Raw genomic sequence first — 19066 nt, forward strand, 5'->3', positions numbered from 1 at the left:
AGGGTTTGGAGGGAAGAAATGGAAGAAGGGAATGATGTAATTATAATTATAAAAATTAGAAGAAGTAATTTTTCTAAAGACAGGTTTATTTTGGCTTAGTTTTGGAAATAAGCCTATTGTTTTAAGCCTGTGGCAAGGCAGCTCCTCATCAGGAGGGAACATGGCAGAGGAAGGCACTACTTCAGGGTAGAAGCAAAATAGAGAAGCTGGAGTCCCACAGCCCCCTTCTGGGAACACCCAACGGGCCACCTCTGATGTCTCTACCACCTCCCAGTGGTGCCTTAGCATGTGGACCTCAGGGGGCCATTCCCAATCCAAACTACCATAGTCACAAGGGAAAATGGTAACAAAGTGAAAAATCACAATGTCACTTATGAGAGAACACATCTCAGGAGGGTGAGACACAGAAATACTTCAGGAGGAGATAATCTTAGCTACATCCTGGTACCATGGATTCTGTGGTACTACAAAATCTACACAAATAACTGTTCTACAATACAAAATTGTTGAAGTACATTTGAGTTTTCCATAGCTTTTTCTTGAATCTGAAAATAAAAGCGTATGTTTTAAAGTCATGGGCCATCAAGATGGCTCAGCAGGTCTCCAACCAAGCCTGACCTACTCGATTCTGAAAACTTTTCCCTTCGTCTTAACCCCCTTGTTCTGTAGTCATTATGATCAAACTTATTTTATCTAAAAATCTTAGTGGTGTAACAAGTCTTGAGATCTACATTGGATTTTAAATCTTATATTCTGATCAGTCACATTGTCCTCAGAGGCATACTTAACTCATTATGCTTCTTAATTTATCAGAGCATTTTAGATGTCATTTAAGTTTTGCTTGGCAAGCTGGGATTGTTGGCTCGAAGCTACCAACATAGTAAATTGTTATTCTAGATCTAATTTTAACAGTGGCTCTGATCTTTAACCATTGCTGAGGCTTTTTTTGGAGAGTTGGGACAGTTCATTTTCGTTCACTTATAAAGCTTTAGAATATACCCCTGTCTACGTTAAGCTGAGTGTAGGGCTTTGCCAAATGACATGTTTATGGATTGCAGATTTCCTCTAATAAGGCTTATCCCACATCCCCAAGCAGGTGATGTCACTAGTAAGGCAACCCCACTGTCTCTGTGACCATTATGGGTAGGTAACTCTTGATACAAGGCAGATGTTACCCTACCTACCCTTTTTCCTCTGGTGTGAATCTTAGACCTGATACTTCCTACCTCTCCTACCTTTGCTCCCGTCCCACACTGGACACGCAACACATTCCACAGATGATTTTGTTTGACAGCAGATGTGTCCTAAGCAGTTAAATATAAGACATATCAATAAACCCAGGACAGACAGTCCACTGAGTGATACAAGCTGCGCTCACCTTAGAATCGGGCAATCTCTCTCATTGTTGCCGTGAGCACTGGGATAGAGGTCAGAGGAAGTCAGAAGTCCAGTCATTGGGAAAAAAGACAAAAGCACATTGTTCACAACTGGTGTGCTTATCTCCACAATAGAAGACACTCGCCTAGAAAATGACTGTGACCAAACAAACTGGCTAAGGGAGAAATCATTTTGCTTTATGCAAGCAATATACAAATGAAGCCTAATTCAAGATTCTGTGCAGAGCAGGAGTGACAAGTGTAGAATACACAGTAAGGAATAAAAATGTTCAGATGCATTTTTACAAAGAAACCAGTTTTGTCAATCTACGAAAATTCCTGTTGCGCTGTTTTTACTTAAAATTCAAAAACTGGTTGCAAAATTAATCAAAAAGGCATGCTGTTCCCTAAAATGAACCCTCCCAAAACTGTGAAGAACATTGATCTAAAATTCGGTCTCTCAGAGGTTAAACAATAAATTACAGTGCAAAGAAAAGCAGTTATAAACGAACAGATCAACAAAGAGCCAACTCATATAGGGAATTTAAAGCCAGAATTCTACAGTAGTGGGGAAACGATGTAGAATTCAAGATAATAAATAGTATTGAAATAATTGTACACCCATTTTTAAAAGTTTCCCACTTCTAACTGTGAACCAACTCAAATCCTAGCTTAATTAAGACATCTTTAGAAAAACTGCTCTAGAACCATAAAAGAAAATAGGAGTTGATAGTTTCATAATTCTAGTGCACAAAGATATTTCTTAATCAAGAATAAAATTCAAAATTACAAAGGAGAAAATTGATGGTGTTGACTACACAAAGTTGTTTTAAATTCCTTATGGATGAAGATACCAAACAAGACAATAAGGTTAGCTAAATAGTCAGACATTTGCAACATGTATGACTAAATGTAACTATCCATCACATGTAAAGACTTGAACAAATCAAGAAAAAGATAAATGTGTACAGAAAAATGGCAAAGCTTATTAAGTGAGATTTCCCAGCAAAACCCATCAAAATTAGCTTAGTGAAAACTGTTCCATCTTACCAGTAAGTTAACATACATTACTTACTCCCTTGAGATTGATACAGTTAACATACATTACTTACTCCCTTGAGATTGATACAATCAGTAATATTGACAATGTTGGTGGGAGAGGGTAAGTAAAAAGGGACATTCTTGGGAATGAAGAGCTAGACTGTAAAACGGTACAGCCAAGTTGAGAATAATTTACCAAGTCCTGTGCAATGTAAGGGGATGCAGATGCACTCTTTGGACAGCAGCTGCACCTTTGGTGATCTATCCACAGATATACTCACATACACAATGTTTTTATAACAGCAGAAGCTGGGTTTGTCTCTGATCAAGTACAGCACAGTAGTTAAATAGTTTTATCATACAATGGAATATCGTTCAGGAATCAAGTGTCAAATAGTGTGTCCTGGGGAAATTAGTAACTGTGTCCTAAAAAGGAAGGACACAAGTTCAGGAAGCAGTGCTTATAGTGACGTCTCATTCATGATTTAAATGTTAATATGTTTTATTAATTTTTTGAGAATTTCATAAGTCATATTCACCTCCCTCCCCTCAACTCTTCTCAGATCTACCTCCCTTCCCTACCCACCCAACTTTCTGTCTTTTTATTTGTTTGTTTTAGCTTATTGAGTCCAATTTCAATTGCCAAATACTCAGGTGTTTGGACATCTGGTGGAGTATTGACCTACCAGGAGTCAGAAACTGACACCTCCTCCCTCCGCAGCTTTGTGACCATGCCCCCACCACATGCTGGGATTTTTGTCTGGCTTCAGCTTGTGTAGGTCTTGTGCATGATGTCACAACTGCTGTGGGTTTACATGTGCCGCTGCCCTGCTGAGGCCAGAGAACAGTTTAGTCACCTACTGCCTTTGACTCTTACAATCCTTACGTTGAGCTTGGAGTAGAGAACTTCCCTGGCATGCACAAGGCCTTGGGCTCCATATCCATTGAGAAAACAATTATATGCACAAATATGTATATATGTGTATACATGAATATATGTAAAATATATACAAGTATATACATATAGGTATAAAGGGGTCCATCTATGCCTAAACCTATAGATAGATGTCAGATAGATTGATAATAGATAGATAGATGATAGACAATTAATAGATAAATGGAATGAAGGAAAAAATATACTCAGAACATTTAGGGGTCTATCAGTCTATTTTATGTGTGTTATCTCTAAGCATGAATAAAAAACGGGAGGAAGCGAAAGCTGGTAAAAAGAAAATGTGTACTGTATAAATTTAACTGTGGTGAGTGTATGTTGTTTTGTAATTAAAACTTCAAACCCCCCCCCCAAAAAAAAAGAAAAGAAAACTGCCCTGCCATGAAGAAAGGAGGAAGTTGTCCCGTGTGCTGTAGCGTTCCTGACCTGTGTTCTTTATTCAGTAACTGGGTGGGGGTTCTAGAACACAGGAGAAAAGGTAACATGAACAGTGGAGCAAACACGTAATCGAAGTGAAACCAAATATGCAGATTAGACATTGCCATTTTCACAACACATTTTATCCACGGAGGAGAGGTCTCTGTTTCCATGGCAACCCCGCCAGCCTCGGGAGAAAGCGCGAAAGAGCATGGAGCGTGTGCTAATTTACTGAGCATCGAATTTAGCTCTCATTCTTCATCCTGAGGGGACTTGCTTTTATTTTCTAAGGGTCAATCACGAACTCAGTCACTGATTTCAAACAGCAAAGTCACAGCGACGCTTCCAACAGGGGCCATCTTGTCAGGATTGTAGCAAAAGCAACGACACGTGATCAGTCGGTTCTGACTCCCAGAGTCTGTAGCCGATGCTAAGACGACATGGTCATCTTTCATCCCATTGCAGGACAGGCACCGGTTGCCTGTTATCGTTTATGTAGACTTGACTTAAAGAAAACGGTGTACAGAAGATGTTTGTATGAATGATCTCAAAATTCCGTATTTTATCTGCTGAAATGAAATCCTTTGTTGCAACATCAAGAAGAATCTGGGGAAATGAGTAACTACCATCTCAGAGAGATTATGTTTTCCCTGTCTTTTAGACATCCCGAGATCTGGCGTGTTTTATACAGTTTGAAAATGTTAACATTTACTATGGGATTCAGTATAAAATGAAATACAAAGCACCCACTGACCACTGCTTCGTTCTAAAGGTATGTCATGAGCTACTGATATAGACTTTTAAGCCATTTGAATTATTATTTGCTTTTAAGGAAGACTGGCGAGTGTTATTTCATAAATTTTAAATATGACATCATAAAATGTGTAGTTTTAAACCAAAGCAACAAAGTGCTCCCCAAAGCCTGATGTCTGATCCTAAAATTTTAAATCTGTCTGGGCCTTTTTCAATTCTAGAAATGTAAGTTCTATATTTTGAGCCAATTAATTTAAAATTCCATTAATAAAACAGACCGGTTTTCAATTCTTTAGTTATTTTATTCTTGTTCTACTGTAAGAAATTTTTTTTTAAATTATCTTGACAATATTTCCTAGAAAAAAAAAATACAGAGAAGACTTTAAAAACTTAAAAAGAATTACCCAGGCTGTAAAACTTTTTTTTTAAGTCTCATGTATCCCAGGCTGGCCTCAAAGTGGCTGAGTAGCCAAGGCTGTCCTAGGGACCTGATTCTCTTGCTTTCACCTTCCAAGGGCTGGGACTACAGGTAGTCACCACCACGCCAGGTTAGGTTTTGAAGCTTTTAAAGGGGCATACTGTCGGGAGGAAATACATATGATCCGAGATGCGGCTTACATGTTTTAAAGTTGAAATCTCAGACCACTCAGGTCAGTAGGTGGTTGTTTTACACCTACACTTGGTGTATTGAATGTCTTCTGGCCTCCAGAGCTCTGGACTTAAGACCAAGGTAAGTTTGTTTGCATTTGTTCGTAGTCTAATACAATAATTCAGCCAACTCAATCATATTCAATAATTTTGTCTTCATCCACAATTACCATTGCTTATTATAATCAAATAATTGCCTGGAATTCCTGGCTTCATTAAGGAATGAATAATGTTATGTGGCTTTTATTTAGACATCCTGGTCTTTCCATTACTATGTACCCACTTTTAGTAATTCATCAATAATTTTAACAATAATGAACACCCATACCAGCCTAGTCAACATGATGCTTCCCTGTGGTTTTCATCCAGGGCCTTTTGATTCCTGGTAGACATTTGGTGATATCTAGAGACATTCTGATATTCATAACTTAGGACAGGGACCAGGTGCTACTTACTGGCATCTAACGGGAGCCAGAGCCATTAGATATCACTACTGCACAAAATAAACCCACACCAAAGAATGGCATGCCTCAGATACTGACAGCATCGCTATTGAGAAATCGTTCTCATCAGACGACACTCAGAAGCATGGCTGTAAAGAGACTGAAGCAAAGCAGAGGGCTAGATCCATTCACCCCCTTATGCATTTAGTAATTATTGAACGGCAGCCATCTTCTGAGCGCATTCCAGGCGCAGAGAACACAGAAGTAAACTAAATGTACAATAATCCCCATTGTCATTGAGTTTCTGGTCAGTATGAGGGACTGGCCATGAAGAAAACACATTGTAATGTGTTGTCAGGTAACAAATAATACAGCTGGGAAATCAATACAGAGCAGGGTAAGGGACAGAGCCTACCAGAGCTGGGGCCAGGGTTCCCTTGGGTGGGGTAGTCAGGAGAGAATGGTGACATTTGACAAAGGACAAAAATCAAGTTACGGGGCAGTTGTAACTGAAGGAAAAACACTCCAGGGACAAGACCCTTCAGTGCAGTGGTCTTAAGGCCGCACTTTGTTTAGATCAGGAAGAGGAACGCACCCTGCCTCCTTCTGGGTTTTGCACATTTGTGCCCATTGCCTGTATTGAAAGGACAGTGGGAATAATGATAAAGAATTATAAAGCATTCCATTCACGGATATAGAACTTGAGCTCTAAGTGGCCAATCAGGACAGAGCTCAACGGTGTGGCTCAGGTGCTGTTCCTCCAGACTATTAGTGACAATGCAGCCCAGAATGGCTGCCAGCAACCTGGGGGGGGCGGGGGGGTCCCTTATTCTTATAGACCTCCACTCAGGTGAAGCTGGATCCTTGACTTGGCTGCAGAAAGGATTTTAGGATGAACCTGTTTGAAGTAGAGTTGGGGTTTATTTAGAAGAAAGATTAGCATACATTTGAGTATGGGATTGGTAGAAAGAGGCTCTGAATGAAGTGGTCAACGCACTCCAGTGTGGCTGTGGGCGTCTCAAAGAAGAATCATGTTCATCTCAGTGGCTCCCATGTTATATCTCAAGGGTTGCTAAGAAACCTCTTCTCTCTTTTTCAGTAAACGAGAGTATAGGGTAGCTCCAAAGGTACCTTGGGATGGGATTATAGTCTCATAGGGCAAAAACATCAGCCACAAGGACTGTGCAAGGCAGTTAAAACCTGTCTTTTCCTGTAAATGGGGTTTCTGCTGCAATTCCTAGAAAGCTGTAGGTTTCCAGCCGAGAACAGGAAAGTTCATATACGCTTGTCCTTGAATGTGCTTGAGTGTGGTTCTCACCATACTGCTGCTCTCTCTGAGAATTCATATTCCTAACCACTAGCTACTACCTGTGTGCAAAATATTCCCAGTCTGTGGTAATGCTCTCACCTTCTCTCACCTGTAGTGACTACAAATCCAGTGGGTACCTCACCCATCACCTTAGTGGCCCAAGCTCCTCTCCACCCTTACCAATCCCCCTCTCTCAGCAATCCCTCCCAAAACTAGTGGTCCCGTCACCCCTGTGTTAGTTTCCCTTTCAACTCCTTCCCTAACTCACTACTAACTAACTGACTTAAGACAACAGAGATTCAGTGATCTTGTGTTTTAAAAATCATAACCATGGTTCGGGAAGAGCGTTTGCCACGCAAGCCGGACAACCTGAGTCCAGTATCTAGAACCTTAGTGGCAGGAGGGAACTGACTCCCATAAGTTATCCTCTGACCTACACATAGATATACACACAGAGAGACACACAGACACACAGACACAGACACACACACACACACACACACACACACACACACACAATCAAGGCTAGAGCGTGATATGGTGACTCCCAATACTAAGGAATCTGAGGCAGAAGAATCACAAGTTCAAGACCACCCTGGGCAACTGAGACCCTGTCTCAAAAAGGAACAAAAGAAAAGCTGAGTTAAGTCCAGAAAAGTCTAGAGACATCTGGTCTGTGTCTTTTTTGGGGGGTTCTAGAAGTTTCTAGCAGTCCTTGCATTCCTTGTCATAGCTACATGATACCAGTACCCTTGTGCATCTCCACATGTGTGTGTATCTGCATCCATTTCTTCTCCTCTTCTTGTAAGGAAGGAGAGTCATAGGATTTAGAGCACACACTAATGCAGTATGAACTCATCTAAACCGATGATATCTACAAGCATGCCTCATACACAGTGGGGCAATGTTTCTTTTACAGCAGACACAAATCTGTAATAGCCATCTGCTTCCCAAGCTATGAACAGAAACATCCCTGAAATCCCTTCATCTTCCCACTTCTCATGGACCCTTGAGGCAGAAAGAAGTCCTTCTGACTTTGTACTGATGTCTCCCCCTCACTACTCCTGTCTAGTCATCCTTCAGGATCATCTTCCATGGTATCCTCAGTGTCATCGAGGTTTTAAAATGCTCAGTAGCCCCCAGAGCCTAGAAACAGTACTGCCACAGCAAAGGGCCCTTGACTACAATGCCTTTCCACCTTAAATTCTGCCTCTTTCCAAACCTTCCATGGAATTTCTTGACACTCCCCAAAGATTCTGACACCCATTCAAAAGGTTTTTTTCAAATTTTTATTATGAAATCAGAGAATAATCACATATTTGTTGACATGTATCCCCCCAGTCATCATTCCCCAGTTACAGTGTGAGCCATCTGCATATATATATATATATATATATATATATATATATATATATATTACATATACATATACTATATATATTATATTTGTCAGTTCCCAGGGGCTGAACAAAAGGGGCTTTTGTTCTAGCTTTGATCCAGCTTTGATTCTGATATTACCTTTGGCCCAAGACAAATTGCTTAACCTTGTCCTGTGCTGTTTGTTCATTTTGTAAGCTTAGAGGACGTTCGGATCCCTTTTAGCAGGAAGGTTTGGTAATGGCCCTGACCTTACATGCTGTGCCGCACGCCCTAAAAGCGTCTCTTGTTCAAGATCAGAGACAGCGGGATCGTGAGGAACGTTCTGGCCAGGAGCATTGATCCAGAGTTTTCTTTAAGCCCTTTTGCAAGTGATTTTCCATCCAAGGGCTGAGTTGTAAGGAAGTGAGCCCCTAGGGGAGGGGAGGGGACCAGAGCCAGCACTGTGACAGGCTCTGAGACTTTGTCACAGAGTCTGAAGAAACTCCAAACTGTGAACTTGGTGTCCACCAGCTAGCTCACCTCAGAAGCACAAAGTCGGAGGATTGGAAGGAATGGAGAGGCCTCTGTTTTATGTCAGAAGCCATCTGACTTCAGGATATGACCATGTTTTACTGTATTTAGGTGAACAACCTACTTAACAATTAGTTTATGGTGCTGCTTAAGTGGAATGGACACCTCTAAATAATTGTTGCATTTCATTGCAAACACAGTCTGCAGACTGCCTCTAAGAACTTGACTCGTGTGATATGCACCCAAACCAAAAGTAAATGGAATATTGAATAGCAATAACAAGCCCAAGGCAGCAATATCAAATTTCTAAATGTCGCAGAAGGAAAAATGAGACACTTTCTTTTTCACTATTCTATTTTCTTGATGCTCCCTGGTTGTCTAGTGGTTAGGATTCGGCGCTCTCATTATTCTATTTTCTTATTTCTGTACATGTTTGTGATATCTATGTACATACATGTGCATATGTGTGAGCACACACAAACAGAGGTCGGAAGAGTGTGTCTGGCATCTTTTTCTAAGACTTTCTGCCTAATTCCATTGAGACAGGGTCTCTTCCTGAACCTGGGCCTCATTTCTCCGCCAGGCTGGAAACCAGTAAACCTCCTGTCTCCACCCCACTCAGAGCTGGGGGTACAGGTGTCTGTGGAGATGTCCAGCTTGTTATGTGAGTCCAAATGCTGGTCTTCAGGACTGTGGAGCAAGCCCTATTAATTACTGAGTTCTCACTCTCACCCCTGGTGCTTTCCTAAGAAAAACTTAAAAATTCATTACTGACAAGACCAACGCTCCTCACCCATGTTAGTCGGATCAAGAATTCTGTTGTAGGTCAGGCAGCTTTGAATCTGATACTGAAGAACAAACACTTTGATTTGGTTTTGCAGATTTCTTTCTTTGTTGAGAATGCTGCAAGCATTTATGGAATGTCACATTCCAGCTACCAAGTGCCTGACTCACATTTTTAACAATCTGACCTTGAGATTAATTAATGCAACAAATCCTTTTTTGCTATTGGACCACACAGCTTGATTTGATTTATATTTCCAATTTTAAGGTCCTCAGAGAACATGATTATCAGAGTAACATTTACAGTACTAAACCTGAACACACAATTTTTGAGCAAGCTTTGAACACAAGAACAATGCAGCAGCCATCCAAAATCGTCTGCCGCCATCTCCTGGCCCAACTGGAGAACTACAGCAACAGTTCAAGCAGTGGGTGGAGTCAGGAAAGGACTCTGGTAGGAACAGTAGTAATCCCAGCTGGCTGCCAGGCCAGGCCAATGCAAATCCTGAGGACTAAAAAGGCCTAAATAAAGGAAGTGGTCCAACTAAAAGGGTCAGCTCTTCTCAGTTGCCATAAAAGACCACAGACAGGAGTTCTTTACATTGTCTGGGTTCTTTTTTTTTTTTCTTTTTTTCCCTTTTTTTCTTTTTTTTTTTCTTGAAGTATCTTTAAAATCTGGTTTTTTGTCTTCAGTGGCTCAGTATAAATTCAGAAATTCTAGGGGGTCAAGACACATATAAGGAGCTATCCAAACATCAGTTTTTATCATTTTTAAAATCAGAAATAACTAAATTTCCAAGCTCTTATAGTCTGTGTGTGTCTTACAGGGAGGCAGTGGAAGAGGCAGGTCAAACATAATGCTTAGGACTTCCGAAGGCCAGCGGGGCAACCAGTCCACATGTTTTCCTTCACATTCCAGATGAATTCCAAAGGCACTGTGCCCTGTTCTCAGATCCCCTTTGAAGAGTAGCCGCTTTCCTGAGGGTTGATGGGTATGCTGAACCCAAGAGTAGAGAGGTCTACAATTTCTTGGAGAGGAGTTGGTATTCTGCTCCTTTCCCGCCATGGCAGCCAGAGTAGATGCTCCCAGATCTGCTGGCTTCTCTTTGATCTTTAGTAGGATGCTTCTGCTGGCAAGACTAGCAAGCCACTCTGAGGAAACACACACACACACACACACACACACACACACACACCCATTGCCACTTAAGGATGTGTCCATGTGGATGTGAGATCATTGTTAGGGAAGGAAGATTGTTGCAAAACTCAGAAATGAGCCCTGAGCTGTATTTGGGGGTGGGAGAAATAAGACAATAGTTTTTATAAGCATTAGTGTGGTGACATAAAATACTTTTTACGTAAGTTCCTTTATCTGACAGAGAAGCGACTTAGTTTCCAGTGAGGGATAGCCACAATAACAGATATGACAGATTCTGGTATTTAAAAGGGTTATTATTGACATACATTGTAAGAAGTGCTTATGATCAGATCATGTAACAGGCTTCTTAAATCCATTCAAAGCTTGGCCTTTCTTTAAAAACAGTGCGGAGGGATGAACACACACTGGGCAAGGGTGTCACCACTGAACTACACCCCAGTCTTTTTGGTACCTTTTACTTTTGAGACAAGATTCATAACATTTCTCAAGCAGATCTCAACCTGGCGATCCTCTTTCTTCAGCCTCCTTAGTCGCTGAGGTTGTAGGCCTGTGCCTCGGGGCTGCTAGTTTAGCAGTCTGTAAAAGTGCCTACAGCTGGCCGTGCTCACCTGCAATCTCAGCTACTGTGAAGGCTGAGGTGGGAGGATCATGAGTTCAAGGCCAGCCTGGGCTTCAGAATGACTCCTCTGTATCTTCCTGATCCTAAAACTGCTACTAGTAATTTTTGCCACCATCTCAGTAAATTATATTTGTCAAAGTTTTTCTCTAAGTTTTTTTTTTCCCCGAAAGGTGCTTTAGGCTCTTAATAAATTGAATCTATTAATTGTCTTCAAATCTGCTTCTTTGTAGCATCCTCAAATCCAGAAGGAATCTCAGTATATCAAATATCTCTGCTGTGATGATGCAAGAACTCTCGGACAGTGGATTATGGGAATAAGGATCGCCAAGGTGGGTGTGCACTCAGCCTCACGTGTTCTTGGGTTAGCCAACAAGCTTGCTTAGTAGGGCCAGCATTTTGCCACTCCTGGGTACAGTTGTTGTCCCATCTGTTTGCTCCCCCACCCCCCCGCCCCCCGCCCCAGTAAGTGGAGTCATTCACTTACTATTATGTACAGTTGATTATACAAACCCGCACCTGTCCAGCAGCCTGAGAATCACAGCTGACTTTCAACCAAACTTTTCAGACTCACGAAGAGAATAGCAAACCTAATGTGCAATAAAGAAACCCGAGCTTTGGCCAAAGGTGTTTACCTTAATGGTAGAGCACTCACCTAGCATGTGTGAGGCCGAGTTGACCCAGGCATAAAAAGGGAGACAGTTAACTCTACAAAGTAGTTACATCAAGACTTGTGGGTCAGAATTTGGTGGCTAGCCCTATCCTCCCATGTGTAGATGGGAGAATTTGCTAATTCTGCTAATCTAGAAAATTATTTAACATGTGTAAAAGTAATCATGAACTATATACTCCCCAAAAGCAACTTGAACCAGGAGAGTAGTAGCACTTTTATCTTGGCGTGGAGTGCAAACTTTGAAATAAATGGATTTCTTTCCTCCTCTCTGTCTTCCCTCCCTAGTATGGGAAGACCCTCTATGATAACTATCAGCGGGCTGTAGCAAGAGCTGGACTCGCCTCTCGGTGGACGAACCTGGGGACTGCTGGCGCAGCAATGCCAGCGCAGGCTACCACAGGTAAAAGCAGCCAGGAGAGTCACATGCACACACCAAGCGCGGAGCTCACATCTATCACCCGATACACTGTGTAAAAGCAAACTCTGGGGACTAGGGAGCTGGCAGAGCGGGTAAATGTTTGCTGGGCAAGTGTGAGAGCCTGAGTTCAGATCCTCAACACCCATGTAAAAGCCAGAGGAGGTGGCACAAGTCTGTGACCCCAGGAGCTAGGGAGCAGAGATAGATGAATCTTGGGACCTTGTTAGACATCCTCTCTAGCCAATTGGTGCATTCCAGGATCAGTGAGAGACTCTGTCTCAATCAATCAATCAACCAATCAGTAATTAAGGAAGACATCCTGCTATCAACCTCTGGTCTCCACACATGCCTGCATACATGAGCACACACACCCCCACACACACCCATGTGCACACATGCAAAGAACAGAGAGAAGGTGAGGGGTGAGATAGAATAGAATACAACAAAATAAAATAAAAGCAAGACAAACTTTGTAGATACTGTTTGGAATATGTGCACCCCACATGTATCTAATTACAAGTGACTTTTCGCCAAGCTTTGGCCATTTTTTCACAATAGACCCACATAAGGCATTGATCATGATTTTAGGGTGGGCTACAAGGAGATGTGTCTTACCAAAATACAAGTAGCATATTTGTGCAAGGCTCATTAGTACCTTGAAGAATCCTCAGACCAGATACGGGGTCATGCCCTGCTGTTTTCCCTCGGTGACATGATGGCTGGAGTCTCATACCCGTGTTGGGCATCACATTTCAAGGTAACACAACCTTGGCTTGTCTGTATTTTTAAGAAGACTGGGGCACTAAGATTAGGTACCTAATGAGCTTGCTGCTATACATATAAAGCTGTCCTTTGGTATCTGTGACAGATTCTAGGAACCCCTTGAGCACTCCACAAGTACATGGTTGGTATGTTGTATGTTTAGAAATAATGACAAAGAAAACCCTGCATATGTTCAGTAAAAGCCACTTATTTTTCAAATGCTTTTGGTGAGTGGTTGATTGGATCATGGATTCAGAACTCATGGATTGTAAAGTCTCCATAGCATGTAGAGTATAATCCCCATTTCATAGCTGAGGGAACTGAGTATGGGAGAAGTTAATATCTAGTATAGATAGAAACTAGTATCCAGTGTAAATGAGGTGTGCAAAGCAAACACTTACTGATAATGAATCATAAAGAGTGTTACCTTAAAACAAATTTTGTATGCATATAATTTTACCATTTATTGGAGATTAAATAAAATTTACATACTAATGAAATATGGATGTGCTTATTTAATTTTTACTTGGAGAATTAAATCTTGGCTGGATATTTGATACTGTTCCTTAGAGTTGATCTGTATTCTGATTTTATAATCATTGGTGCTGAGAATGCCACTTTGCACAAATACATAGTACAAAAATGGCAGGAATATGTTTAGAGGGCTATTTCAGAAGTCATTGTGTGTCCTAATAATCATTTCATGAAATAAGTCAGCAACTCAAACAGCAATTTTTAATATTAATTTTTCTTTATTCCTGAGAATTTACGCATGTATACAATGAAACCTGGTCAGATCCATGTCCCATACCGCCCCCTAGGTCCTCCCAGTGAAGCCCCCTCTCAATTCAGATACTTTTTTTTTTTTTTAAGTAACACACTAAATCCAGTTAGTGCTGCCTTTATGTGATGGATGTAGGAATAGCCACTAGATCCTGGAAGAACACATTTTTAATACAGAATTCTCCCTCCTGCCTGTTGCTCCTCAATAAGGCATAGAAATTGAAAACACCATCTATGCGGGAATTTTGGCTGGATTGCTCTTGTGCTGGTAAACACAACTTTTACGAGCTCACGAGTGCAGTATGCATGTCACATCTAGAAGACGTTTCTCAGCACTCCTCCCCATTCTGACATTCTTTTTTATTTTTTAATTTATTTTATATGCATTGGTGTGAAGGTGTCAGATCCCCTGGAACTGGAGTTACAGACAACTGTGAGCTGGGTGCTGGGAATTGAACCCACGTCCTCCAGAAGAACAGCCAGTGCTCTTAAGTGCTGAGCTGTCTCTCAAGCCCCAAACTCTGGCATTCATTAACCCCCCCCCCCCCACCTTCCACAGTATTCCCTGAACCTTGGTACGGGGAGAGGCAACGAAGATGTCCCATTTAGGGCTGAGCACTCCGTTTCTAATTCTAGTCTTTGATCAGGTTTGCATCTGCCTGTCGGACGGCCTGCCCACTGCAAAATCTTAGTGTTTATAATTTGTCACTAAACCCAAGTCCTCACACATACAAAGCACGTTTTTAACCACAGAGACATACCCCAAAGCGGACCTCAGAGTTTTCAGAAGGCTTTGTGAAATACTTGTGAATGTTTCCTTTGGCTTTATGATGTAAAGTGCTTTGAATTTGCAGACTCTACCTCAAGGACACTGAAAAATGCCTTCTCCATTCTTTCTTCTTCCCCCTCAGGACTTAAAACAGGCACCAGCCAGCCCAATGGTCAGATTCCCCAAGCTGCACCTTCTGCTGGTGCTGCTGTTCTCCAAGAGGCCCGGACACAGGTTGACACAACTAAGGTAAATAAATCACAGACACACTCAAACTCATAAACCCAGCCCTGACTGTGACTGCGTCCTGGTACCTTTCCTTTTTAAAAACCCAAATAGAGTTCTAACAACTGGGAAGTCAGTATACTACAATTTCATTTAAGGAAATGGCTTCATATTTTATCTTAAAGCTACTAGGCTAGAAGTGAAAGCTAAAATCACCTGTTATACCGCTTTGTGATGTCCTAAGTATGCTTGTTAACTGCATTTATTATGACAGAGGGATTTTCTTCTTGTAGTGGTTTTCATGTTCTCTCAGCCCTTGAACTTTTGTTATTTTTTTAATGAGTTAGAGCAATTGAAAGTTAGTCAGAAGCCCTATATGAAGTGCCAAGTGAACCCCAAAACCAGATCAGAAGACTCTTAAAAGGGATCCACTTATAAAATGTATATTTTCTATTTTCCTGTTAATGATTTGAATGCATGCTCAGGGTGATGGAGAAGAAAATACATATAAGATAACAACCAAGAGCGGGGGTGCAGATCAGTGGCACAGCGCTTGCCCAGCATGTATGAGAGTGTGAGGCCCTGGGTTCCGTGGCCAGCACGACAAAGATAGATAGACAGGTAGATAGACAGATAGATGGGCAGGCAGGCAGGCAGGCAGCCTGTTAGGATAATATCCTCCCTAACTTTTTTTCTATAAAAGAGATTAATGAAGATTAATTTAAATCTATATAAAAGTCATAGCTGACTGTAATTTAGTTACTAATCCAGTCATATGTCTCAGCTGACTCTGTAAAGTCCACTGCGTATTTCTTGTGACTCAGAACAGCCTTAAGTAGTTGTAGCCCTTTCCTGCCAGCCACATACTACTACTACGGTCAGGTGTAGAGCTTCATTGATTTACTTCACTCATACCCTCAGTGGTAGAAGTGAGTACTGATGTTGACTGAAAGCCTTAGAGTTTTTGAAAGCCATTTCAGACCTTTGAAAGCTGTTTCTAATCTATGAAAGCTTCACATGATTTCCATGCAGTGCTCTTTCTGTTATATTGTCTTCATTTCTGTAACGTTAGTCAAGAAGAAGTTTTAGAAGCCAAAGAAATAAAAGAAGCCCAGGATAGAAATCATTTCTATGTGAATACCAATACCCAAGCTGCCTGATCCAAAATGTTTAAGAACTATATCACAAGTTAATTAGCTTAGCATGCTAAGTAAATAATTGAAACTTATTGAAAAGTAGGAAAAATATCTAAATGTAATCTTCAGTGGTCCAGGCTGTTAAGCAGAGAAAAAGCTAAAACAGAAGCTGATAAAGTGTGAATTGAAGCGATGATCGTTTTCCCTAAAACATAATCATTTAATTCAGCTGCCTGAACTTGCTAGGGATGTTGCGTTTATATAAACACACTGTTGTTATCATCGTCGTCAAGTTCTCTATTGAGAACTTGCTCTAGACTCTAGAGAGACTTAAGCCAAGTCAGGTGCCCTGACCTCTACCAATAGCACATGCATCATGGAACTTGAGGAACTCATCAAGGGCTTATCTCACATGGTTTAATTATAACCCAAGGCAAATGGTTTATACCTGACTTTCAACACACACACACACACACACACACACACACACACACACACACACACGACACGATAAAAAGAGAAAAGTAAACTAAGAGCTTAAGACCAGGTGTCCCACTTCCTGCTACTCCCTTGGGAACGTTTCCATGGTAGAGGGGAGAGCTTATGATTGGCTCCTCCTTTGAAGTCCACAGTCTGAAAGCATGAACCTTTGTTCTGGGAACAATAATGCTTAGAAATACCATTCACAATCAAGAAGCAATGGGGCATGCTCTCTACCAGAAAGAGATCCTTTATGGCTGGGTTTGTAAACACCCAGACAGGATTATTTTTCTTAGTTTCTTCATTTCTACATTCTTCATTCTAACCAAGCAGGATATCTAAGCAAAGAGGTTTTTATATAATATTCTTTATTTGTTCTTTGAGAATTCCATATATGCACACATGTATTTCGAGCACATTTATCCCCATATCCCCCACCCCAAACCTCCCAGATACCCCCTCACCTACCCAATGCTTCCCTCCTAACTTTATGGTCTCTTTTTTCTTATAACCCACTGAGTCCAATGTTGCCTATATACTCATGGGTGTAGGGCCATCCACTGGGTTGTGGGCAATCTACCCAGGACCACATCCCTAAAGAAAATTGACTCTTCTTTCCCATAGTAGCCATCGACTGTCAGTAGATCCTCAGCTAGGGGTGGGAGCTCCTCTACAGGTCCCAACTGTGCTGGAATGTCAACTAGCTTGATATTACACAGGTCAAGCTCCAGAGCACACTTTCACCCGGTTCTCTAAGACTTCCTACTCATGACCTAAGACAAGCCATCAATGTTGTATAAAGGAACACAATTTTTGGTGTGTGTGTGTGTGTGTGTGTGTGTGTGTGTGTGTGTGTGTGTGTTTCCAGTTTGAGTTGCCTTGAGATGAGATCTGCTTGGAAATAAAACTGAGGAAACCCCACAAGGAGTTAGGATTTATTAATCCTTTAGAGAAACATTCAGCTTCTGTGTAAGACTTGCCTGACCTAAAGACAGTAAACACTTCCTAGAGTGAATGTGGCTGAGGTGCCCAGTTACAGAGAGTGGTGATTGAGTGCTCGCATATAATGGTGTCAAAGGCATCTGGTATCATTCCTGTCCCTGGAGCAAGGTGAGCCCATAAGCACACTTAGTCCCAGTGTGGAAGGGTATGGGGCAATCCCTATCAGCGTCAGTGTCGCCAGATGGATGTGCAGTCAAGAACCATGAAAGTTTTGTTGTCACTTTCTTGAAGGAGGAGAAGCAAGGCTTGGGCAACCACTACCCAGGAGCAACCAGGGAGAATCATCGCCTCAAGTCCAGCCTGCCACCGCCCCCTCCAGTAAGACGATCTTCTGACACCTGTGGCAGCCCCGCCCTACCTCCCAAGTCCAAAGGCCCTGGCAGCTGCACCTTCCCCACCCAGCCTGAGGACTTCCTGCCACCACCGCCCCCGCCGCCACCCCTGGAGGAAGATTGCAACAGCGAGCTACCTCCACCACCTCCGGCCTTCCTGGAGGAGCCACCGGACTTCGTGCCGCCTCCCCCACCGGCTGCGGCTGTGGAAGGCTCTGCATTGCCACCACCGCCACCACCCCCGCCCTGCCTCTCCCAGGAGACAACCAAGTCATCTCCAATGCCCCCCAAAAGGCCCCCAGTGCCCCCCAAGAGGAACGAGAACCAAGGACTCCCCGGTGCAGCCGGGAGCGGCGGCGAGCAAGATTTCATGTCAGACCTCATGAAAGCTTTGCAAAAGAAAAGAGGCAACGCGCCCTAGGGAGATCTGCTAGTGTCTGGGATCGTTTCTAATTCCATCCATGTTTTGTACTCCATTGTCGTGGCATCTTGTCCATTTTAGTAAAATGTTTTCCGACTAGAGAGCATGTGAAACTCTTCACTGCTGTAAATACTGTGCTCATCCATTAAGGTAGCAGAGGGTTTCCGACTAACTACATACATCCGAGCACACACATGTACATCCTGTGTGTTTTCACCTGAGTCGATTTCATCTTGCAGCCCAGGCTCACTGAAATGATATTCCAGGTCCATTTTATTGTATTCAGAAGGCTCAAATTTTTAAAATTAAAGTTTGTCTGAAAAGAGTATTTCTAGAAATAGTGTATAAGTTTTGTATGGTGTCAACAAAATTTGACTTCCTAAAAATTTTAAAGTCCTGTGCCTTATTAAGTCTTGATGTTCTGTTTTCCTTCTCAGTGCCTATGACCTTCAGAAAAAGAAAGAGAAAGAAGGCAGATTTTCCATTTCTTTTACACTCCTTGACTGATTTCATCTCTGGCCCTAATACTGCTTTTATGCGTGGGTGTGGGGGTTGGTGGGTTGGTGGGTTGGTGGGTTGGTCGGTGGGTGGGTGGGTGGGTTAGTGGGTTGGTGGGTTGATTGGTAGTAGGTTGGTGGGTTGGTTGGTGGGTGGGTTGGTTGGTTGGTTCTGAAGTGC

At 42.1% G+C, this 19066-nt stretch overlaps 1 protein-coding gene across 2 annotated transcripts in view; it reads left to right on the forward strand.

Annotated features, from left to right (window-relative positions):
* The window catches only part of Apbb1ip (amyloid beta precursor protein binding family B member 1 interacting protein), a 100801-nt gene extending 82085 nt beyond the window's left edge, over positions 1-18716 (forward strand). For both annotated transcript variants that reach the window (XM_059262464.1, XM_059262463.1), the window contains exons 10-14: positions 4448-4558; positions 11621-11719; positions 12346-12460; positions 14935-15041; positions 17867-18716. In XM_059262464.1, coding sequence (XP_059118447.1) covers positions 4448-4558; positions 11621-11719; positions 12346-12460; positions 14935-15041; positions 17867-18388 — 954 coding nt within the window. In that variant the 3' untranslated portion in view covers positions 18389-18716. The remainder of the gene's footprint in view (positions 1-4447; positions 4559-11620; positions 11720-12345; positions 12461-14934; positions 15042-17866) is intronic.
* Positions 18717-19066: the final 350 nt, after the last annotated feature.

This window comes from Peromyscus eremicus, chromosome 5 (genome assembly GCF_949786415.1).
Source record: "Peromyscus eremicus chromosome 5, PerEre_H2_v1, whole genome shotgun sequence".
NCBI classification, from domain to species: Eukaryota; Metazoa; Chordata; class Mammalia; order Rodentia; family Cricetidae; genus Peromyscus; species Peromyscus eremicus.